Here is a 25,880-nt window from a genome sequence, read left to right on the forward strand (position 1 = left end):
GGGAGCAAGAGCTGGGCTCTCAACCCAGGCCTGGGATGTGGGAGGCAGGCAGCCCAAGCAGTGTGCTAACCACTATGCCACACTGCTGAAGTAGGCAGGCATATAGGTTAAAATTGTTTAGGTTTGTGAGCTGGAAGACCATGCCTTCACCATGCCCCTGTGTGACCTCATGCCCCTACCTAACTGCACCTGGGTGTCCACCAGCCAATCAGGTTAATTAACCACTCCCCTTTGGAAGCGGGTTAAAAGCCTGAGACAGGGCATGCCCTGGCCCTTCCCCCTCTCTTCTGTTTCCTGGCCTCCTGCCAATATCATATGGCACCCACGAAGGGGCCTGGCTGTAGCCCTGCACCTCCAGGGCAAGTGGCCTTCGGTCCACCCATCCTAGGCTTCCTGGCCTAGATGCTCCTCCACAGGGCTGGTTCCTGGTGCTCGGTATGAACTCAGATTTACCTCTCTTGGATAAAGCTCTCACTCTCCTTGATTTCTCTCACTGAATAAAAGCCTACAATGTATTATGCTGTCTCGCTTGTTGATGCCAGTATTTAGAATTCTTCTCTAAATATTAGGCAAGAACCCTCTTGTGCTTATTAATATTGGGGATTTATTAATAAGCATATGGTGATATCACATGGCACCCCAAATTCCAGTAACATATGTGGCATCCCAGATGGCACTTATGGGGAAATGTAAGGCCACATTTTCATGTATATTTTAGGGGGTCATCTCCAATATCATATGGCAACCACGAAGGGATATAAAATGTGAAATTTTTACGAAGGGATTTAAAATTTTTACAAAAGGATTTATAACATTTAAAATTTTTACAAAGGGATTTTTAACATGTAAAATTTTAAGAAGGGACTGATTAAGAAATTTTAAAACTAGGCTGCATGGTAGGAGTGGATTTCCTGTGGCTCTGACCCTATCTCTCTGCCTACACCCTTTCCCTCCTCCATCTAGGTTGGTGTGTGAGACCTGAGCCTGAATCAAGGTGTAACTATTTTAAATTAGGCCTCTATCTTGTAACTTGGGCCTGACCAGGCCCTGAACCCTAAGCCAGAAGTAAATAAAGAACTCCCCTTGCAATAAACTCTCCTAGCAACAGGATGCACTAATCAATTCTAGGAGATGTCCTTTGAATTTCCCGTGGAATGAGATGATTTGCTAAATGGTACCATGATGTATAGAATGTCTCTGAAAACCCTATAAAAACCCTGTTAACTGAAGGGTCGGTGTTGATTGAGAGACCAGGCCGGACCTGTAATAAAACTCTCGTGTGCTTTACAGCGGTATTGGCTCCTTGGTGGTCTTTGGGGACGACTGAACTGGGCCTAACAGTGCTTTTCCTGTATGCCCAGCCAAGGGGACACAGGGTTCCAAAGCGCCCGGCCTGGTGGGGATGCGTGCACGGACTCTGCGGGGGAAGGGTGCTTCACTCTCTTCGGCCCTGGTGCTGGTCGCAAGTCCCAGTTTCAGGTCCACCGTAGGGTGACACACAGGGAGCTGCACTTCCACCTGTGTCTAGAGCTAGACCTACTCTGCACAATTGCATGGCAGCCCACCTCAGCGGCCAGTGAACACGCTCAAAGCAAGCTGAGATCGGTTCGGGAAGAGGAGCCTAGTGCAGTAGTCGACCACATGGAGTGAAGCTAGAGCCACCCCACCCTGAGGGGAGAAGATAGCTCGCTCATGCAAGAGACAAGCAAGATTTTATTCTTCTCTTTCTCTTTTGTTTTGCTGTTAGCTTTCAAAAATGAAGGCATAGATTGGTTTTGTTTCATGGTCTCTGGCTTCAAGGACTTTGGTGTTGTTGCTAGTGCAATGTAATAAGAGAGATAAAACAGATTTACACTGAGGAAAAACCCCTAAGGATTCTAGATTGGTGGTAGTATGTTTCAAAGACAATTTACGTGCTTTTCTAAGGTCAAGTTTTTAATTAGTATCAGCAGCTAAAAAAGTTCTAAAACATTTCTCCTTGTCCCTGCTCCTTATTGTACAAGCTTTCAATTGCTAAGTTTGAGTTGGAGAACTGGTCTGGTTGCTTAGAGACGTGTTACCATCAGGGAGGAGGAGCTTTAAACATGGAGGACGCTCTACTTCCTGTTGTGGAGGGTGGAACTTCCGCCCTCACAGGAAAATGGGCAACAGATTCCGCCCCAAGATGGCGGCTCCCATGAACCACCACATGCTACATAGCTGGTTAATAGAGCAATGTATATTAAATCATGTTCTTAATTTATTATTTTCACTTCTGAAGCGAGATTTTAACAGTCTGGAATGGTGTTTCTCAGACTGGGTGGTTTATATTTGGTTTGTTTCACCTCCAAGCGGGATTCTAAAAGTCTGGAATGGTTTTTCTCAGACCAAGATATAGCTCCAGGATGTTAGATTACCGGTTAGGGTAGATGATCAGAGATATAACTGGGCCAAAGCTTAGCCCTATATACCTCCTGTCTCCCTAGGTTACAAGGTGATTTAACCTTGAGTAGTTCTACATCTACTCCTTTGGAGACTCCCTGAAAGATCTACACTTGAGAACTGAGAGTCCCTTCGACTAGATGGGATTAAGGAATCATAGCTAATACAATGTATCTATGTGAAATGCTTAAGGATAACTAAGCTCACAAAGAGCGGTGTCTGTTTTTATTTTCTCAGGTCCTACAGAGAGACTGTAAAGCTGTATAGCTCTACATGCATTCTTATGGACTTACTTCTAAGAGCACAGTTTAAAATTTGCTATGGGATCACAAATCCCCTTGGGCTAGATGGTAATAACATCTTAAGTTTTAAAGTGATCATATAGGTGCGATTAAGTGCTAAAGTGATCATGTCAATAGGATCAAGTGTTAACTACTAATAGTAAATAAAGTTAAAGAGGAGTAAATGCTCCAACAAGGGAAGGAGTCTGTACAGCAGACTCATAGAGTGGCAATTGCCTTAAATAGCACTCAGTGCCCTCAAAATCAGCCCTAAAGGCATTCTGGTCTGGCTAAAAAGGCCCACAAGAGCATTTCAGGTGTGGAAAGCCAGGACACTTGTGCAAAAAGTGTCCTTATGTGGAGAACCTCCCTTGGAGACCCCAGTGGAGAATGGCCATCAAAGCAGGATGGACTTTTCTCCGGAGGGGGAGAGAACTTCCACTTTGCTTATGGCCTTGTCTGAATACTGATGGAGTTTGTGAAACTCAGAAGACTTCCATAGCCTAGGCAGCTCATGTCAAGAGCCTTAGGTGATCACTGATGTCACACAAAAGAGTGTTGTTAAATTAAAAACAGGAATCACTGCGTACTAACTTCCCATGTAGGACCTCTGTTCACAAAAGAACTACAGTATTAACTTTAAGGGCAAAACTTAATCCCGAAGATTTACTTTGTTCAATTGTGATATTATGCATCGTAAGTTCTAGTTATATCTAAGTGTCAAGCTCCATTGCCTGTATTCTTATGTATTTCTTTAAGAGCTCTTGGTTTTTTTTTTTTTAATGAAAATGCCTACAAACACCATGTAACAGAATCATATATTTTCACTAAGCTACAGATATATACCATCACATGAAAAAAAAAGTATTTCCAAGCAGCTTCTATTTGCTGCTGCACAGGTGAAAGTCAAGCCAACACGGAAGAGACCTGTTTAGAAAAAAAACAAAAACCCTGCTTTTCAAGGCTTTTTATTTCCCTATTACCTTATAAATACTCCACAGCCTTGTTAATCTTCATCTTTCAGCAATTAGAACAGCTACTTTCATTACTCACTTACTTTTGGTTTTTACTATTTAATTTCTATTTAAATAGATTTAAATCAACATTTCTCTTCAAAAACAAATTTTTGCTTTTATGCTTTTTAAAGTTTAAATACTTGAAGAAAGTCTTTGTTTCCAACTTACAAGAATATCAAGATACACAAAAACAAAATGATGATTTGGAGAGGACAAGAAAACTTTTGATAACAACATTAAACCCCACTTAGCACGGAGCCCAAAGCAAATCTTTAAGAAGCTTGTGGCCAGAAAAAGGACTAAGAACAGGCAGCTAACGTCTACCTCCAGCCTGGTCACAATATCCTGGAGGAGACTAAAAAAGCTCACTTGTCCTTACGCAGAGGAACTTCTGAGAATAATTAAGACTATCAGGATTCCCCACCCCTCACCTCCTCCCGGCGGGATACCAGGAGTCCTTTTCATACAGGCCAGCCTCCTGCCTATAAGCTAACCCAAAACAAAAGATAGGAAGCTGCCTTGTAGAGATCAGAGTTACCAAGATAAAGGTCTCACCCCACCCCCACTTAATGCTTCAACTTCATTTGCAGTTTTACTCTGTAACTTTTAATTCATTCCCACTTTTCCCCCACTCTCTTGAGAATGTTCTCTTTTCTGAATCTCAATTTGATTCCTAGTAGATACAAGAGGTGTTAGGAAACTGGCGCAGTTTTAGCCAGGTGGCTGCACAGCCCAGCTACCTGAGCCAGGCTCCACCCCTATCCTAATGGGATTCGATGCTCCAGCTTCCCTGCCCGCCCTCAGGCAAAGTTTAAAAGGGTCTGTTCCTGAACACGTGCTCTCTTGGCTCTGCTCCCTGCTCTCTGGGCCTCTCTTGGCTTCTCTCCTCCTCTCGTCTCTCTTCTCCCTCTGTCTCTCTCTCTTATAGTCTCTTTCTCTTTTTCCTTCGCCGCCCCGCCCCTTCACTCCGGTCTGTAGGGTGTTCCCCAATAAACCTTTTCCCTTACTCCAGTGACCGGGGTGCTTTGCGACGGCTAACGTTAAGATATAACATTGGTGCCATGACTCGGATAAACTTATATTGGTAATCCAGTGTCCTCCAGTGCTCTGGGGTCCTGGATTTTTGCTGGTCGCGAAGCACACCTCCGGAACTCTTTCCAAGCCACCGAATGCTCTGGGATCTCCATCCACACATCGGCCTTCCAAATTTTGAGGTAAGACGCGGAGCGAAAATCCCTCACGGCGACTGCTATTTGAGTGGTGGTCTACTGTCGGATACTCGCCTGACTACTCTCGTAAAGGTCGTAGCACTGGACTCTAGCCACCACTCCTACTTCTACTTAAGGCCTTTAGCCTCTACGGACACTGTGCCCAGGCAACAGTGGGGTGTGAGTGATGACTCCATCTCTGTTCGCCTCTTTACAGGCGAGGCCCTGGGCTCTAGCGGGCACTTGGGTGACGACCCCGCCTTCTCCCATTCCTCTCCTAGTCAGATGGCCAGGACTTCAAGGACGCTTGCTGTCCACCGATCTGACCTACTGAGTCGCCATGGGAAATTCTTCCTGTGTTCCATCTGATTCTCCTCCTGGTTGCCTTTTAAGTAATATGGTCCCTCTCAAATTGGCCCCAGCCCTCAAAAAGTGGCCCCTCCATGGTGGCGCATTTGGCCCTGAGGGATCAGAAGTTGGAGTAGTTTGACCCTGATAACATCTTTATCTCTTCCGTGAGCATTCGGGAAAATGGAAGGAGATTCCATACGTTCAAGCCTTTTCCTATCTTCGAACTAAACCTTCCCTGTGTACTTCTTGCTGTCCCACTTAAGTCCTTCTGATCTCCAAGATTCGCACGAGGGGTCAGAAGCCTGAGCAAAAAATCCTTTCTTCTGCCCCGATCCTGTTCCCGCCACTACCACAACCTCCTTTAATCCTGCAGATGAACCTCCCCCTTACCGCTCCAATCTACAGGCACCAGCTCAGCCGCCTCCTGAGGCCTCAGCAGCTGAAGTTCCAGCGCCATTATCTACCACGCAGCAGCTCCCGCCCTAGCTGTGTCCTCCCCCCTCTCCATCGAATTCCAGGGGGCGGGGTCAACCTCTACTCCCACCTCCACTGCAATCTCTTCCATCTTATCTCAAGCCCCTTGCTCATCTATTCCTCAGAGCTATTCCCCGCCTGTGTGTACTTCCTCCCTAGCTCCTACCCCCACTCTCACAGTATCTCCCCCTCCCACCTAGAAATTTGGACTTTATCTTAAAACCAGTCCTGGCCCAAAGTCTACTATCTCTGTCTTATCTGTTTGGGGTCTCCAACTGGTCTTTTGTCCCTCTCTTGTCCCAGTCTTACCATAAGAATAGCAAGGGAATGGTAGTCCCATCCTTTTGGGCTCCCTGCTTATTGAGAAACAAATTAGGTATCCCACCCTTCTGATGGCTCTTTGTTTTATCATGAGCTAGCCAGACTGGAGAATCAGGTTTCCTGCATGGATCTGGCTCACTGTAACTAATTTTTCTTTAAATTTAGGAATACCACTATCTTTGAAACTATTGCCTTAGAAAATGCTGAACTTATTTTGCAATTTATTTTAACAGGTTTCCAGGTAATCAGTACTTAGATGAACGCAATTTTAATTTAATTCAGATAAAAATATATCAGCATCCTAAGTCATTTAGGTGTAACTGCTAATTTAAATTGGGTAAAACTTTTGTATACTCAACATGTTTTATTCTATAAAAATAGTTCAACACTGTTTAAAGTAACTCGCACTAAAATTTGATGTTACCTTAATCTTATTCTGGAAATTTTAAGCAGATTATTTCAAAATGTAAATCAAGGACATTGGCAAATGGAAAACGTCACAAGTATACTAATCTATTCCTCTGGCCAGCGCCATGGCTCAACAGGCTAATCCTCCGCCTTGCGGCGCCAGCACACCGGGTTCTAGTCCCGGTCGGGGCACCGGATTCTGTCCCAGTTGCCCCTCTTCCAGGCCAGCTCTCTGCTGTATCCAGGGAGTGCAGTGGAGGATGGCCCAAGTGTTTGGGCTCTGCACCCCATGGGAGACCAGGATAAGCACCTGGCTCCTGCCATCAGAACAGCGCTGTGCGCAGGCCACAGCGCGCTACCGCGGCGGCCATTGGAGGGTGAACCAACGGCAAAAGGAAGACCTTTCTCTCTGTCTCTCACTGTCCACTCTGCCTGTCAAAAATAAAAAAAAAAAAATTAAAATCTGATTCTCTGTTAAAGCAATGTGTTAAAGTAATCTATTACGTTCTCTTGATGTCTCTGTTAAATTCTAATTGTTTAAAAACAGCTAAATTTTTATTAAGAGCTATGGGTTATTTAAATATGAGCTTATTTTCAAATATTTAAATAATCACCTTGTGACAGTGATCAAATTTGGTCTATATTATGTCATAATTTTAAGGAATCTTATTTCAACCAGATATTTTAAATTTTGAGCCTTCTTGACATTCTTGACAGGCATTCAAAAAATCAAAGTTTCAAAGAATTTGGACTCTAAAATTTCCAGTAAATTTTGGACTTCAGTTTTTGCAGTTCGGGCCCAACCAAAAAAATCGAAGGACCTATGTCTCTCATCTTGTAGAGACACCAGCTAATCAGGCTATTTGGATTCTATTAGAAGTACTGTCAAGATGTGAAGTGGTGCTAAATTTTAAGTTTCTATAATATAAAATGCTTTTAATACAAATGTCTAAAAATTAAAAAGTCTTATGATCTTGTGTTTCTAGACATGATAGTTGTCTTAATGAGAAAGCCCCAGAGGCCTAAAGGGTTAAATGCTTTTTAAAATCCTACAGGTGCTTTCAAAAATACTGTGAAGTAAGCAAGTGCCTCTTGTTGGTTAATAAGTTTATAATTTTAAATGTGGCAACTTAAAGTCTTGTCATCCACAGTTTTATTTATCAGATTTGCTGCTCATAAAACTAAACTGTTGTTGGTTCTGTGTTTAGCTGTCCTCCTATAGGTTCTGATGGAATTTTTCCAGCCACATGTATTGTATTCAGTACTTTGGGATGACTCTAAACAGATGAAGCCAATAATATACTAAAGGTACCAACTGTAAAAAAGTATGGTTAGCTGAAGTTACTAAAACAAAAAGTAATTCAAATCAATTGGTAATTTATAAACAGGAGTTAGATTCTCTTTTAAAAAGCTATTAAAACTGCTATATTGGTCTATTATTTTATGTTATATGTGTATACATATTGTATGTCTACATGGAAAAATTTATTAAGAGTTTTTTTAATTGGCTTATAGATAAAAGATTGTCCATAAATTTAAACAGCTAAAATTAATCAAAGCTATATTTTAATTCGTGTGACCTAAATCTCTGTATCATGTTTTAAACTTGTTGGTAGAAAGAAACTAAAAACATTTTATATGTTTGTGCTTAAATTTGCTGGTTAAACAAGCTACATCATGTCAGATATTTAAGAGATGTTTCCAAATATGTATTTTTAATATTTATGGAAGGCATTGGATCTTCTGGTAAATGTTTTCTTAAGTTGTTATCTAATGGGTAAAACTGCTTTCTAAGTTTTCATGTGATATTGCTATTGTCAGTAAGCGATCTGGGACTTGCTCCCTCATTTCTCTATTCTTTTTTTTTTTTTTTTTTGACAGGCAGAGTGGACAGTGAGAGAGAGAGACAGAGAGAAAGGTCTTCCTTTTTGCCATTGGTTCACCCTCCAATGGCCGCTTCGGCTGGTGCACTGCGCTGATCCGAAGCCAGGAGCCAGGTGCTTCTCCTGGTCTCCCATGCGGGTGCAGGGCCCAAGGACTTGGGCCATTCTCCACTGCCTTCCCGGCCCATAGCAGAGAGCTGGCCTGGAAGAGGGGCAACCAGGATAGAATCCGGCGTCCCAACTGGGACTAGAACCCAGTGTGCCGGTGCCGCAAGGCGGAGGATTAGCCTGTTAAGCCACGGCGCCGACCCTTATTTCTCTATTCTAAGCCCAACTTGTTCTCTCTCTATACTCTTCAAGGTCGGGAACTAATTCTATTATGAAGGACTCTCCAAGATGCAAAATTTGATTTTAGATGTTATAAAAGAGATGGCTAACATTTTTCTGTAATAGCATAGCCAAAATAAGAGCTTAAATTATAATTTCTTAGCTAGATTTACTTCGCCACCAGTGAGGTAAACAGGAAAGAAAAGACCTCCCTTTCAGACCAAAGGGAAAGAAAGTTTTAAAGTGAAAATATAGTTTTTCTCATGAGCATTGTCTACCTTAGAAAAACTACTACAGAACATGCCTGTGACTATAGACTTGTAGTTTAGGCCACCAAGGATTAGAGATGGGACACGGGCACTCCCTTGACTTGCATCCTCTGGTCTGCTTTAACACAAACCAGGAGGAAAAGAAAGCTAGGCATCAGAAATGTAGAGATAGGTGGCAGGCCTTTTAAAGGCTACTCTGCACAGTGATCGGCCCTCAAGGAGACCCAACAGGCCAGTCCACTGCAGTGGCTTTCAATGTGGCAAGCCTGGGCTTCAGCAGAAGTCAGCTTGTGAAGAGCCCTGGCAGCTCTGCCAGCCAAGAGTTGGATCACTGGAAATGGACCTGCCCTGGAATCGAAGGACACCCAGGTCAGAGCCACAGATCTTATTGGCTCTAAGCTGTAAAGCCCTTCACTCAGCCCAGCTTCCAAAGTGACCACTGCAGCTGAGGAAATGGCCAAGTAGGTTCAGCAACACTGCAGGCAGAGCTGTAAATTTCCTGTTAGAGATGCCACCTGCCTTTACCTGGCCAGCTCTTCTCCCAGGCCAGCTAGGTAATGGAAGTCAACAGGGTGCCTTCCCCCAGGAAGTTCACACCTCCCTTAGGATGTAGGCTATATGAAGAAATAGATGAGTCTGGGCCTCATAATTTACAAGGCCTCAAAGCCCACCTGACTATTATCAAGCCCCTTCTGTCAGGTTCTATTTGCCTCTCAATCAGAAAACTTAGTTGTAGCTTAGATAGCATCTTTCTTGGGTTCTCTAACAACTCTGTCCTCTGTATCTAGCCCACTTGGGCCTCATTCCTTTGTAACCATAACCTCTACTCTACCACAAATGGCTCTACTCCCAACCTGTGTGTACTTATGGTCCTCTTCCCACTTAATGTTGTATTATTGTTCAGAATTTCTCTACAGACAAACCCCTCTACCTGCAAAAGTTGAGTGGCTTTTCTCCCAGTCTTGGCTGGAACCAGCTTTAAGCCAAATCCATCAAACTGTTCCCCACAAGGGTCCAGAGACACCCCCCCCCCCCATTTCCTCTCCTCTATGAAATGGTGAATGCTGCTCTTGGGATCATTGGTTACTATTCTCAACCCTGTATTTTTCACTACAGTATGTAAGTGTTTACAGCAAGTTATAATGGAACAAACAAAGGCATTCAACAACCAGGCAGTCAACCAAATGCTGCTACAGGAATATACTCGGCTCCCCACCCAGGAGACAGCAGCCAGTCTCCTTCTCTTTTACCTTCGCTGCCCCTTCACTCTGGTCTGTGGGGTGTTCCCCAATAAACCCTTCCCCTTACTCTGGTGTCCGGTGTGCTTTGTGATGGCTAACGTTAATATCTAACAAGAGGCAAATCAAGGACTTAGAATAACGTTCTGCACACAGAAAACACTAGACAAGTCCTACTTGTCACTACTGTTTTGTGCTGTAGTTGATAACACTACTTTGGGAATGAGACAGTCTCACCTGTGGTAGAATATACAAGTAACACACAAAAAAGTGAAAAGCCAAAGTGGGTTTCCACATCATATTCTAGTGCCACTCTAGAAATCTTCCTAAACAAATATTACATTGGTGATCATGGATCATAGCAAGCATTCAGCCCAAAATATCCCAAGTTTATCCATGGTTTTAGCCTTCGTTATCACAGAAAATAGCTGAAATAAGCGGATTGAAGGGAAAAAAAGGCTTATTGAGGCTGGCGCCAGGGCTCACTTGGCTAATCCTCCACCTGCGGTGCAGGCACCCCGGGTTCTAGCCCCGCCTGGGACGCTGGATTCTGTACCAGTCGCTCCTCTTCCAGGCCAGCTCTCTGCTGTGGCCCAGGAAGGCAGTGGAGGATGGCCCAAGTGCTTAGGCCCTGTACCTGCATGGGAGACCAGGAGGAAGCTCCTGGCTTCGGATCGGCGCAGCACGCCGGCCATAGCTGCCATTTGTGGGGTGAACCAACGGAAAAGGAAGACCTTTCTCTCTCCCTCTCTGTCTATAACTCTACCTGTAAAGAAGAAAAAGCCTTCTTGAGTTCACAGTTCTGGAGGTTCAGGTCCAAGGTCAGGTTGTTCCATGGGCCTCTGAACCTCCCTCCCAAAGCCTCACCTCCTAAATGCCCCGCTGTCTCCCAGCAGCACTACATCGGGCACCACGCCTTGGACACATGGGCCTTTGGGGTCACCCAACTACCAAGCCACAGCACCTGCATGTGAGGATGCTTGCTTTAACTGTTCCCTGGATCTTCACACAGCAGGTTCCTTCTTGTCACAGAGACTTCAGGCATTGCATGTCTCTTCCTCAGGCCTTCCTTAACTGCCCATCTAAAAGTTCCACCCTTTCACTGTAGCAGTCGTTACCGCCTGCTAATTTTGCTGTTTGTTTGCCTTTTGTTAGAGAACAAGGCAGAGACCTCCAAGGTCTATCAAAGCAATGCTTACTGAAGGAATAAGTGAACGAGTGAACAACTCTATGTGTAGACGCTATCCTCACAGAAGCTTGAGGCTCACGGATACAACTACCAAATGCCAGAAGGGGAAACTAGCATTTGAATCAAATCATCTGGGGTCGGTGTTTGCCTAGCAGTTAAGGAGCTGGTTGGGACTGAATTTTCTCAGCTTTTGCCACAGTCCAGCTCCAACCATTATGGCATCTGGGGAATGAACCAGCAGATGGGAACTCTCCCTCTCTGGTTATCTTTCAAGAACTCAACCAGGTCACTCACATAGGTGGCAGGGACCCTCATACTTGAGTCATCATTACTGCCTCCGAGGGTCTGCACTGCTGGAAAGCTGGAGTCAGAAGCCAGAAGCAGGTACTGAACTCAGGCACTCTAATATGGGGTGAGAGCATTTTAACCACAAGGCCAAACACCCACACCAGGATGGACTTGTTTTAACAACACCTGGGTCATTCTAGCTACTCTAAACCAATTTAGCACTGTGCATATTTTTATTTGGTATTTAGTATACTGATGACTGTTTCCTTATTAAAATGAGGTAACACAGAGATTCTTTGATGGTAAGGCTAGTTTAAACATCATAGCCTCAGTGTGGCCACCACCATATTGCAGACACTAGAAACAAGACTGGACTCATATTGAGAACCAGTTTAATCTGGAATGCTAATTTTATATACAAATTAAAAGCATGTATTTCATGTACTAAATCCAAAATATATGCTATTCACTACACATAGAAGTAGGAGTAGGTAATTCCTTTGCAATCAGATGTAAAATTCAGTATATCTTTCAAGACAGAGGCTTAAACAACTTATTTTTAATATGAGTTGAAACTTATCCATAATAAGCAACAATACATTATTCAGAAAACATATCCATCACAATAATCACATGTCCACACAGGAATTGTTTCAATTATTTAAACTCTGCTCATAATACAGCATGTGCTTTCCCATGGTACGCAACTTAAACAACCCTATTTAAGACTACCTTTAAAATGAATATTATAAAAGGATTTCTGCCTTCATAACTTTGGTTTTTTTCTGCTTCAAACCGCTCTGGATAGTTTACCACCACATATTCCCAGAATAAGCAAGAATTCAAAAATCACTTCCCGTATATTTTCACTGCTACTGACTCAATTGAGAGCTCTTGAGAATTGAACTGTTTTACATCAATTTCATCTGATCATCCAAATCTGCTATTTTTCGATATTCTCTATTCTCCAAGATGTTTAATTATGAAAATAGAGTATCACTGAGCTCACTAAACAAAAACATTTTCCAAGCTCCATCTCCATATGCTCACTCTTAATCCTAATAATTAGAACTTTACTATCATCAAGTGTTACTACCTTTTGGCACTAGCACAAAGTAAAAACATTTTTATGAAAAACATATTTAATAAACAACAGATTTCTAAATGTTGAACAACAACTGTTTTATTGGCAATGCCTTAGTCTTAAAAATATTCTCTGGACTTAAAGTTTGCCTGACTATGGAATAAGCAAAATTTCATCATTAAATATCGGTTATGTTGTGCTCTCTCCCATTATACTCAAACAGACTTTGTCACATACTCTTCAGGTGGTAATAAACCTATTTCTTTAAAGATACCTTTCAGTGCCTGCCCTGGCACATTATTTTTTAAATGCATGGCAAAGCAACATAGATATGTGTGTGTATATATATATATACACACACACACACACACACACACACACATATATATATAACCCTAACTCTAGTCCTATGTAAGGATTTTGTCCTTTCTGCTTTATAATTTCAAATTTTTAAAAGATAATTTTGGGGCTGGCGCTGTGGCATGGTGGGTTAAAGCCCTGGCCTATAGCACCAGCATCCCATATGGATGCCGGTTCAAGTCCCTGATGCTTCACTTCCAATCCAACTCTCTGCTAAGGCCTGGGAAAGCAGTATAGGATGGCCCAAGTCATTGGGCCCCTGCACCCACATGGGAGACCCAGAAGAAGCTCTTGGCTCCTGGCTTCAGATCAGCCCAGCTCCGGCTGTTGTGGCTACTTAGGGACCTCTCTCTCTCTCTCTCAACTCTTTCAAATAAATAAAATAAATCTTTAAAAAATAAAATTGAACATATGATAATTTTTTCAGAAACAATCCTATTCATACCTAACAACTCCACACATTTCTGATGAAGTCCTGTAGTAAACTAGCTACACTCACTTCAGAACCTGAAGGAGATACTGCCTGCATTGTTTCACTTCCTCTGCTGTGGGATCCTGATAAATCTGGAGTCTTCATCCCACAATACAGCACCTGGCATTTCAGAAAACAGCACAAGCAGATGGGTCACTCTTCCGTCCCTCTCCCTCCCTCTGAAACAGGCCATCCAGTTCCAGCCTATCCTCTCCAGAAGTAGGTCAAGACTTTTACCCCAGAGGCACCCTCCCAGGAGAGAGAAACATCCTTATTCCTGAAGACACATAGACACCAAGAGGATCTAGGCCTAGCTACATTCTCCCCAATTTATTACCATTAGCTAATACTCCCATTTGTCCAGTCATACTTGTGGATGACTATCCAGTCATCAAACCTAAGCATAAAGATATAAAAGTACATCAAAAATTTCACAATTATTTCATAATTACTTTTGTGCAAAGTTTGAAATCCATGCAGAGTTTTTTTTTTCTCCCAGAAAGCTTTTATCTAAGGAATACAAATTTCATGCATTTCATAAATACAACTTTAGGAACACAGTGATTCTTTCCACCATACCTGCTCTCCCACCACTCCTCCTCCCTCTGCTAGTCCCATTGTCATGCTTTACTAAGATCTATTTTCGATTAACTTTACACACATAAGATTAACTCTATACTAAATAGACCAACAAATAGTATGAAAAAAAAAAAAAATATTGGCCGGCGCCGCGGCTCACTAGGCTAATCCTCCGCCTTGCGGCGCCGGCACACCGGGTTCTAGTCCCGGTCAGGGCACCGATCCTGTCCCGGTTGCCCCTCTTCCAGGCCAGCTCTCTGCTGTGGCCAGGGAGTGCAGTGGAGGATGGCCCAGGTGCTTGGGCCCTGCACCCCAGGGGAGACCAGGAGAAGCACCTGGCTCCTGCCATCTGATCAGCGCGGTGCGCCGGCCGCAGCGCGCTACCGCGGCGGCCATTGGAGGGTGAACCAACGGCAAAAGGAAGACCTTTCTCTCTGTCTCTCTCTCACTATCCACTCTGCCTGTCAAAAATTAAAAAAAAAAAAAAAAAAAAAAATACTGTTCCTCACAGTCAAGAAAAGGGCTGATCAAAGACACTGCATCTCAAAGTGTCAAGTTCACTTCTACAGATTACCTTTCAGGTCATGCACAGTTTTAGTAGTGTGCATTTAGGGGGGTCAGTATTGTGGTGTAGCAGGTTGAGCCACTGCTCGCCTCCTAGCATTCTAAATCTGAGTGGCAGCTCTGGTCCTAGCTCCTCCACTTCCAACCCAGCTTCCTGCTAATTCACCTGGAAAGCCTGGGGCACTTCCACCCATGGAGGAGAGCCAGATGGAGTCCTCAGAAGAAAGTACTGGCTCCTGGCTTCAGATCAGCCCAGCTCCTGCTGTTGTGGCCATTTGAGGGGTGAGCCAACAAATGGAAGTCATCTCTCTCACTCGCTCTGTCTCTCTGCCTTCCAAACAAATAAACAAATCTTCAAAAAAAATCTTAAAAATACTATAGATCTGAAAGACAATAATGTACTGGTTTGAGCAATAAACTTAGATAAAATAAAAAATCCTTGGAAGACACCAATTACTAATAGTGACTTTAAAAAAATAAAAATAGAATAACAATATCTACTAAAGATACTAAAATCATAATTAAAGCTATTGCATAAAGTAAACTATAGGCACAAATGTTTTCACTGGATGAATTCTATCCAACATTTAAGGATAAAAATAATACAAAGTTACATAAATTCTTCCAGCCAATAGAAGAAGAAACATTTTCCAATTCACTTTTTGGGGACAAAACATTAACACAAAAACCAAAGACATTTCAAGAAAACTACAAAAATAGCATTCTTGAAAATAGACATAAAAATCATTAACAAAAATATTACAAAGACAGATAAAGCTAGTATATAAAAAAAGTCATCACAATATACATTAAAATAATATAATGAGGGGCCAGCATTGTGGTATAGCAGGTAAAGCCGCCACCTTCAGTGCCAGCATCCCACATGGGCACTGTTTTGAGTCCCAGCTGCTCCACTTCCCATCCAGTTCTCTGCTACGGCCTGGGAAAGTAGTGGAAGATGGCCCAAGTCCTTGGGTCCCTGTACCCATGTGGGAGACCCGGAAGAAGCTCCTGGCTTCGGATTGGCGCAGCTCTGGCAGTTGCGGCCAATTGAGGAGTGAACCAGCGGATGGAAGACCCCTCTCTCTGCCTCTGTCTCTCCTTCTCTCTCCGTGTAATTCTGACTTTCAAGTAAATAAATAAATCTTTAAAAAATATATAGGCCGGCACCGTGGCTCAACAGGCTAATCCTCCGCCTTGTGGCGCTGGCACACCGGGTTCTAGTCGCAGTCGGGGCGCCGGATTCTGTCCCGGTTGCCCCTCTTCCAGGCCAGCTCTCTGCTGTGGCCCGGGAAGGCAGTGGAGGATGGCCCAAGTGCTTGGGCCCTGCACCCGCATGGGAGACCAGGAGAAGCACCTGGCTCCTGGCTTCGGATCAGCGAGATGCGCCCGGCCACAGCGGCCATTGGAAGGTGAACCAGCGGCAAAAAGGAAGACCTTTCTCTCTGTCTCTCTCTCTATCCACTCTGCCTGTCAAAAAAAAAAAAAAAAAAAGAAAAGAAAAAGAAAGAAAGATAGATATAATATAATATAATGATCAGGGGCACTTATCTCAAAGAATGCATGCTTGGCTTCATATTTGAAAAATTGCTCAATGTTATTTATTGTATTAAAGGGAAAAAACAAAAGATGCAGAAAAAAATCATTTACCAAAATCCCAATACTATCCATGGGGAAAAAACTCAGCAAAGCAAGAAAATTAAGTACAGGCATTGAGGCTGGAAACAAGGCTATAAAACTATCTTTTCTCTCTTTCTCTGTAACTCTGCTTTCCAAACAAACCAGTTCATCTTTAAAAAGCTTTAATGGCAAGACTACATGATCACATACATAGAAATCTTAAGGGATCTAGAAAAGCTACAAAAACTAATAAGTAAATTTATCAAGGCTGCACGAAATAAAGTTAATATATAAGAATCGATTATCTTTCTATATTCCAGAAATGAACAGTAAAATTTGATAGAAAAATACAACACACAGTCATATCAAAACCATGTGAATACTGGGGACATAGCAAAATGGGGGAAAAGGGAGTCTCCAGCTTTATTCCTCCTCAAAGAAATACCAACTATCCACAGACCACAACACCTTTAGAAAAATCCCAGAACCTGTAGGTGGGGCTGACACGTCTCCTGAAAGCACAAATCTGAGAAAAGTCACCCTATAAAGACAAGACGAGGAGTTTTACTTTGTACTGTTTCTCCCCTGGACTAACAAAAACCACACTGAGAAGGATACCCTGGGCCCATCCTTTCTCTACTGGGAAAAACAAAGCCTAAGATGGACATGCAGCTTCTCTAGCATTCTGAGCAGTTCCTAGGAAAGCTACTTCCATGGGCCCATGGAAGGAACTGGCTAGGTTGCATACGGTCAGCTATCGACATGTCTCAAAACAACCAACACACGAATTAGGGAGTGGCATCACTTCCCTGCTAGCAGCTTCACCTGACCAAGGAATCCGGCCAGCAGTCAGAGCTACCGGCCAGACCCTACAGAGTTCGATGTGGTCACAGGCTGAGCATCCTGGCTGTGTGGAGTCCTTCCTCCCACCTGCAGAGTGGAGCTGGCACTCCATGTAACCAGGGAGCAGTCATCAATTTGCCTGGCTAAGCTATCCAACAAGTGATCTGATCCGACCCAGCTACAGAGCAGAGCCTACAGCCCCACCCTACTAGGGAGCCTAGTTAATGACCATGCCCAACTCTGGGGCACAGTCTGCAGTCCTACCCAAATACGAGCACAGCCAGCAGCCTGTCTGATTGCAGGGCAATACGGATGGGCCTGTCCAATTGCAGAGTGCAGCCCAGGGACCCTACCCAACCGTGAGGCACAGCCTGTAGCCCAATCCAAACACAAGCAAAGCAGAGCCCAGCCAATAGCTCCATCTGATCTCACATCTTAAACAGTGGCCGAACTTCACCAAGGAGCCCAGTCAGTGGTCCTGCCTGATCACAGAGCCCAGCCAGAGGATTCATATGACCATAAAGCCTGTCAGCAGCCTCACTCAACCAGAGCCCCCAGGAACAAGCCTCACCTGCCTGTAGATGTTACCTGCTACCCCACCGTGCAGGCCAGCATCTTTCCCTGCCATTGTAAATGTGTAACAGCTTGAAGAGGTGACCACTTTCACAGTACTATAGACACCATGGAACCAGTGATCACAAGGACAGGAAACTAATAAAGCTGTAATAAGTGACCATTAAAAAATGGAAATCTAGGGAGCTGGCATTAAGGCATCGCCTGCAATACTGACATCCCACATGGATGCCAGCTGGAGTCCCAGCTGCTCCACTTCCAATCCAGCTGCCTGCTAATGATCTGGGCCTGTGCTTGGGCCTGTGCTACCCACATGGGAGACCTGGAAGAAGCTCCTGGCTTCGGCCTGGCCCAGCCCACGCCGTTGTGGCCATCTAGCAAGTGAACTAGTAGATGAAGATCTCTCTCTCCCTATCTCTCCCTCTCTGACTTTAAAATAAATAAATCCTTTAAAAAATGGAAAAGCTATCCAGTAAATGAAGAAGCATTTGAAGTTCAGTGGACTACAAGAAAACATGGATAGACAGCTAATTAGCAAAATAAGCACACAAATGAGTTTAGCAAAGCCATGGAAATCATTTTTAAAAATCCTAGCACGGAAGACTGAATTGAAAAATCCAAAACAGAGATTCTACAGCAGATACAATCAAACAAAAAAGTCACTGAACTCAACTACAAGGCATTAAAGAAAATACATGACTGCATCTTCACACTCTGAGGCAGGCCAAGTTCTCTCCGGTGTGATACAAGAGCACAAATAATAAAGTACTGTTAAATATGACTTCACCAAAATTTAAAACGTCCAGGCTGGTGTTGTGGCATAGCAGGTAAAGCTGCAGCCTGTGATGCTGGCATCCCATACCGGCACCAGTTTCTGACTCAGCTTCATACTAATGGCCTGGGAAAAGCAGTAAAAGGTAGCCCAAGTGTTTGGGCCCCTGTGGAGAACCAGATGAAGCTCCTGGCTCCTGGCTTCAGACTGACTCAGCCCTGGCTGTTGCCACCATCTGGGGAATGAACCGCAGACAGAAGATCTAGCTCTCTCTCTGCAACTCTTTCAAATAAATAAATCTCTAAAAAAAAGTGTTAAAAAAATTTTTAATTAAAATCAACTCTTCAAAAGATATTGCTGGGGCCAGTGCTGTGGTGCAACAGGTTAATCCTCTGCCTGCGGTGCCAGCATCCCATATGGACGCCGGTTCTAGTCCTGGTTGCTCCTCTTCCAGTCCAGCTCTCTGCTATGGCCTGGGAAAGCAGTGAAAGATGGCCCAAGTGCTTGGGCCCTGCACCCATGTGGGAGACCAGGAAGAAGCAGCTGGCTCCTGGCTTCGGATGGGCACAGCTCCAGCCGTTGCAGCCATTTGGGGATTGAACCAGCAGAAGGAAGACCTTTCTCTCTGTATCTCTCTCTCTCACTGTCTGTAACTCTGTCAAATAAATAAAATAAAATCTTAAAAAAAGAAGATATTGCTAAGAAAATAAAGAGGCAAGCTATTGTCAGTATTATGTATATATAAAATATCTGACAAAATGCATATTCATAATACATAAACAACTCAGTAAGAAGACAAATATAATTATTAAGAAGTGGGCAAGGCTGGTGCCGTGGCTCAACAGGCTAATCCTCCGCCTAGCGGCGCCAGAACACCAGGTTCTAGTCCTGGTCGGGGCGCCGGATTTTGTCCGGGTTGCCCCTCTTCCAGGCCAGCTCTCTGCCACGGCCCAGGAGTACAGTGGAGGATGGCCCAAGTGCTTGGGCCCTGCACCCCATGGGAGACCAGGAGAATCACCTGGCTCCTGCCTTCGGATAAGCGCGGTGCGCCGGCCGCAGCGTGCCGGCCACGGCGGCCATTGGAGGGTGAACCAACGGCAAAGGAAGACCTTTCTCTCTGTCTCTCTCTCTCACTGTCCACTCTGCCTGTCAAAAAAAAAAAAAAAAGTGGGTAAAAATATCTGGAAAAATATTTTATAATGAAAACATGAATGACCCATAAGCACAAGAAAAGATGCTCAGAATCATTACTCTATCTGAAATGCTAATTAATGCTGTAATCAGGGATGTCTACATACTTATAAGAACAGTAAAAAGTGAAAGGCAACAATATTAAGTGTTGGTAAAAATGAAGAGAAATTGGAATACACACACACATGCATTAGTGGAGGGAAAATGAAATGGCCAAGCACTCTGGAGGATGGTTTGGAAGTTTCCTCTGAAGCATACTGTTGTATCACACAACAATCCCACCAGTCAGCACCTACCCAAGAGAAATGAAAACCTATGTTCCCCACGAAGGTACACATATAGCAGCTTCAACCGTACTAGACAAAAACTCAGATTTCCAACACGCGAACGGATAAACAAGTTGTGGTACATTCGTGCAAAGGAGTAAAAAGAATGAACTCTGGCACATAACATGAACGATTCTCACAAACAATGTTACACCTAAGAAGTCTTACACAAAAGAGTAGATGGTATATGAATGCAGCTATATACCATCGAAAACTCTCGAAAAGACAAATACAATGTCTAATGACAGAAAGCAGATGAGGGGTTCCCTGAGGTTGAGGCTGGGGAGAAGTGGCTGGAACAGGTACAATGGAATCTTTGGTTTTCACTTGAGAGTAAAGGAGAGAGGGGGTGAGGCAGGAGAGAGGGGGTGAGGCAGGGGAGAGGGGAGAGAGGAGAGGGCAAACACTCCCATTCACTGGTTCACTCCTCAGATGCCTTCAACGGCCAGGCTGAGCTGCACCAAATCCGTCGTCAGAACACAATTCCGGTTTCCTAGGTGGGTGGCAAAGGCCCAACTACTTCACGGCATCATCGGGAAGCCAGAATCCTAAATCAAACCCAGTCACTCCAATGTGGGCTCCAGGCCTCCCAAATGGCAGCCTAACCACGAGGCCAAACGCCTGCTCCAGCACAGTGGAAGCTCTGAGTGATGGAAACGTGTATCTTAATTTTGGTGGCAGTTTTTCAGATGTACAAATGTGTCAAAATTCACCAAGTGTACAATCAACACAGACACATTTTACTGTGTACAAAGCACACCTCAATAAGGAAAGAACCCTAATGGGAAGGGCAGAGTCTCCCATGATCAGGAACCTAGCTCCCTCTCGTCAGACTACTGTGTTCTCCTGCTCTGTGGGCACTGCCACATGCTACTCTGACCCAACTGCCTTCTGCTCCTATGTTGGCTCTCAGGTCAAAAGACTCTCAGGAAGTTTCCCCAGCTCCCTTCTCCTTCCTACATGTTCTCCTTGCTACCTGTAAGCGCAGAAGGAATGAAATGAAAATGCCATTTGGCCTTCAGTGGACACTACTTAGGAACAGGCGAGGACTTTATCTTTGACAGATAAAGTTCTCAACATTTCAGCGTAAAAAGCAGCCAAGCCAAAATAACCTGGGATAGGACATCCCGTGCTTTGATGCTGCCCCCAGGAGTCAGGCCTAGTCCTGATGGGACACGGGAATGCTTCTGAGTTCATTCAGTGTGTGCAACACTCTCAGAAAGAAACACTTCCTGGAGTCTAAGAATAAATCACTGAGAACTGAAACCAACTCATCCTCCCATGGATTCTTTAAAAATAGTAACGCCCTGGACCAGCATTTTCCAACGCAATCCTAAAGAGCATCGGATGCTCACATAATTCCTTCTTTCAACCAACGTTATCTAGTCTAGTATCTCCAGATGACTCTTAACAGCTACAAACCAATCCAGCCTCTGGAATTACAGGATCAAACTAGTCTTCCCTTACGGAAGCACAGTCTGGGTTAAGGTAAGAAACTGTCACCTCAGCTCTTACAATAATTACACGTATACATTTTAGTAACTGAATTTCGCTAGATCTCAGCATTTTCATTTTCATTCTTTCTGCTCAAGATGGGTATGTTTTCCTAAGTGAGTGAGTCAGACAACAATCTATTTTCCATATCTTTCCACACTTTTACCTTAATACAGATTACAGCAGTAAAGAAACCATCTTCTTCATAGTTAAAATTAATTTAAATCAGTCTCATATTTAATAGCGCTAAATAGTGCAAGTGAATTCAATTTAAACTCATTAATTCACATGAAATGGCCCCATGTAGCAATTTTATGTTTATTACTAAAAGCATTCTTATGATACTTATTAAAGTCATTCACCACTAGCAGTTTCAAAAGTATGAAAATAACATTTAATAATAAAAATCCAAACTATATTTTATAATTATAAGTATATACACAGATCAGAACTGGGAAAAATTTTAAATTTTTCACAGGTGTCCGAAAGGTAGAATATCTCATCATAACTTAGTGTCGTTAAAGCGAAGGATAGGAGGAAGGACTGGAGAGAGCCGGGAGGCGGGGTGGAATCCTCATAACAAAATATTAAACAGTGCTCATGAGAATGAAGTTTTCAGTACTGCTCATACAATCTCATTAGCACAGGCTGCAAAAAATAGTCCATCAGTAATAAAACTGAGTCAAACCACAGTTATAAAAATTTTATGAAACACACAAAACACAATTATTTCAAACCATCTACTATAGGAAGGCTAATTGGGCCACAACAAGCTGTTTGTTTTTTTTCCCCATTTTTTAATGAAAATGGCTAAGTAGCTCCTATGCTCCTATCACTACTGATGCTTACTTCAGTACATTTCACATATTACAATACATGAAGCAGCAAGCATTTTAAAACTCGGCAGAACAGGAGTACAGACAAAAACAGCGTAGAGAGGATTCCCATTATTGGAACAGAGAATTTTACACAGAGTTTATGAAACTGACAGCATTAGAATTCCAATTATTTTGGCCGGCGCCGCAGCTCAATAGGCTAATCCTCCGCCTAGCGGCGCCGGCACACCAGGTTCTAGTCCCGGTCGGGGCACCGGATTCTGTCCCGGTTGCCCCTCTTCCAGTCCAGCTCTCTGCTGTGGCCCGGGAAGGCAGTGGAGGATGGCCCAAGTGCTTGGGCCCTGCACCCGCATGGGAGACCAGGAGAAGCACCTGGCTCCTGCCATCGGATCAGCGCGGTGCGGCCATTGGAAGGTGAACCAACGGCAAAGGAAGACCTTTCTCTCTGTCTCTCTCTCTCTCTCTCTCACTGTCCACTCTGCCTGTCAAAAAATAAATAAATAAAAATAAATAAATAAATAAATAAGAAGTCCAATTAATTTACTGTTACCTTCCTCCTTCATTATGAAACAAAAATTAAATATTTACCTAATACTACCTAATTTAAGGATGACATACCCTAGATTTGTTAACTTGATGTTAAAATAATTTTATTAGCTTACTGATAAGCTGAATAAGATGTTCTTATAATGTAGACTTCCTAACATTACAGGCAGAAATAACTATGGCAATTTCTTAGGAATGTTTTCATTAAAATGTTATAAGCATATGATATTTCTGTGTCCTGTCAGTTTGGTTTCAAATATTTATATATAAAAGGAAGAAAAGTGGTTTTATACATCATCAGGATTTCTAATAAGTATGCTCATAATTTACAGGTACACATTACAAGCTTCTGGGGAAAAAGCAGGTAATTATTATACCAGTTGTTTTTATTTTTTAAGCTTAAGTTACCCAGATGCAGATTTTTCAAACACTCTCTGGGTTAACATAAAATATTTTATTTTTGTAAGAATTTTATTGTTTTTGATGGCAACTTAAGCAATCACCTTGGCATGAAAAAATGATAGATAGAAAGAAAACTATGTTACACTATGAAGAGAACAAAAAGGTCCCACCTGTTTCAACCTCATGAAGAAAGTCTCTGTGAAAGTCTTGCGGCTGAAATACCAGAATCGCTCGTTTGCAGGGTACACACGGACCACGGTCTCCAGGAGAAAACGGACAGGCTCCACCACCTCCGTGACTACCATGTCCACTGCCACAGTCATGTACACCCGCTTATCTGTGGCAGAAATCGTCTGGGTTTATACCTCCTTGATTAAGAAAACAAAGGTTCCTCACTTCTGAAACTACTGAGCTTCTTCATAGTAATAGGACCTGCTATACATTTATTCTGTAATAGTTCAGTACCAATCTGATTCAGTAGTTAACCAAGTGCTCAAAGTATGTTTATCCGCCACCAAGGACCCTATCTGAATCAAGTGTCCAAATCTCCTGACACTCTTTTTTTCATTCCTCACGTTAGACCCCTATTATATAAAATAAGCAAAATAAAATTTTCACTGTCACTCTATCACATTTCCCAAAGAACCTCTGGAAAACCACAGAGATCTCTCCTTTCCTCTTATAAAAAGATACACTAGCAATTATTGGCTCTCTTTGATTAACTGCATGGGAAGAACAGTAAAATCCAAAAAAATTGCTCAGCATTCTCTATTTTAAACATGTATACATCAAATATTATTAATACAAGTATGTCCACATTGTATGTCTTAAACGAAGTCTCTGGAAATTTGTCAGTACCCTCATTGTTCATAACATATATCTACCCTTAGGAAAACCATTAATCAAGGTGCTAATAAAACAGTTCTGTGAAGTTTTCATATACACATATGTGTGCATGTGTGTACATTCATGTATGCTTATACACACACACAAGGAAATACATATATAAGTATATGTCAAAAATTTGTGGAAAGATGGAATTAAAAGATAAGTTCATCTTGGTGTTAAAAAATTTTCAAATCCATGCATATAAGGGCTCTTCAAAAAGTTCATTAATGGGCTGGTACTGTGGTTAATGGGTTAAGATGCTACCTGCAGTGCCAGCATCCCATATGGGCACCATTTCTAAACCCTGCTGCTCCACTTCCAAGCCAGTTCTCTGCTATTGCACCTAGGAAAACAGCAGAAGATAACTCAAATGCTTTGGCCCCTGTACTGTAAAAGTTCAAACACTTCCTGTAAAGGTTTAAACAGGAGTCACTGACAATATATTCATCAAGAAAAATCACATGAGGGAGACCAGATGAAGCTCCTGGTTTCCCATACAGCCCAGCCCTGACCGGCCGTTGCAGCCATCTGGGGAATGAAACAGTGGGTGGTGCATGCGTTCTGTTTCTCTCTCTCTCTCTCTCTCTCTCTCTCTCTCTCTTTCTATATATATTTCTCCAACCCCTCTCTGTAACTCTGCCTTTCAAATAAAACAAATAAATCAAAAAATAATTTAAAAGTTCACAAAAAGTTTGTGCTGTAGAAAAAAAAAAAACTATGCATGCTCTCTTTGAAAAATACAAACTTTGAAGTCAATGCAGATACTGACAGTAAACTTCCACTGAGCACATTTGCAACATTCATTAAACTTCTGTGATGTTAGTAAAACGATGGCTATTTGCTTAGGGTTCATTGTTTTCTATGATCTCACTGAACTCTTTCTAGGAGGGATCAATACAGGCCACTTAGCCTAAGGGCTATTGTGAGCTAAAAGCAGCTGCAATTCAGCAGGCACGGGCAGAGTTCCACCCGCCCCAAAGGAAGGTGTGTATTGTCCTTTGAAGAAGCTGTCCCCTTTACCAGGAAAGTGCTCCCGCCATCAATGAAGACTGACAGCACTAAGATGAGCATGCAAACACAGACCCCGATTAAAACAGCCCTGATCTCCCATTACTTCACCCAGATCTTTCTATACTTAGTAATCAGTCACTTGAAGTCTCTTAAAAAAAATAAATGAAAGCAGACCCAACCCCATCTCATATCAGAGTGCCAGGGGTCAAGTCCCGGCTCCACTTCTGACTCCAGCTTCCTGCTGCTTTGCATCCTGGGAAAGGCAGGTACTGGCACAGGTGGTTGGGTCCCTGTCACCCACAAGGGAACTGAGAGTCTGGCTCCTGATTCTGGCTTGATCCAGCCCCTGCTGTAGGCATTTAGGAAGTGAAGCAGCGGATGAGCAGAGGATGAGAAATTCTTTGCCTTTAATTTTTCTTAATGTTTTAATTACCAAAAAAACAGTTTATAAAGTTCTTTGTTTAGAATCATTTTAAAGTTAACTTTTTTTTTTTTTTTTTTTCATGTTAACAGAGGGAACTTCCTCATGCTGACCCTGGTTAAAGGCCCCTCTGGTTAACTAACGTCAATCTCTTTTTTTTTAAACGGGCCCATTTTTTTCATTCCTATATTACTCCATCCTGGCTTAGTCAGTCCAAATGATAG

General features: G+C 43.0%; 1 protein-coding gene across 5 annotated transcripts in view; it reads right to left on the reverse strand.

The window, feature by feature from the left end:
- The window catches only part of RABGAP1L (RAB GTPase activating protein 1 like), an 803,019-nt gene that overhangs the window by 630,213 nt on the left and 146,926 nt on the right, over positions 1 to 25,880 (reverse strand). For all 5 annotated transcript variants that reach the window (XM_062192989.1, XM_062192987.1, XM_062192988.1 and 2 more), the window contains exon 10: positions 23,507 to 23,673. In XM_062192989.1, coding sequence (XP_062048973.1) covers positions 23,507 to 23,673 — 167 coding nt within the window. The remainder of the gene's footprint in view (positions 1 to 23,506; positions 23,674 to 25,880) is intronic.

Source organism: Lepus europaeus, chromosome 5 (genome assembly GCF_033115175.1).
Source record: "Lepus europaeus isolate LE1 chromosome 5, mLepTim1.pri, whole genome shotgun sequence".
Classification (NCBI taxonomy): Eukaryota; Metazoa; Chordata; class Mammalia; order Lagomorpha; family Leporidae; genus Lepus; species Lepus europaeus.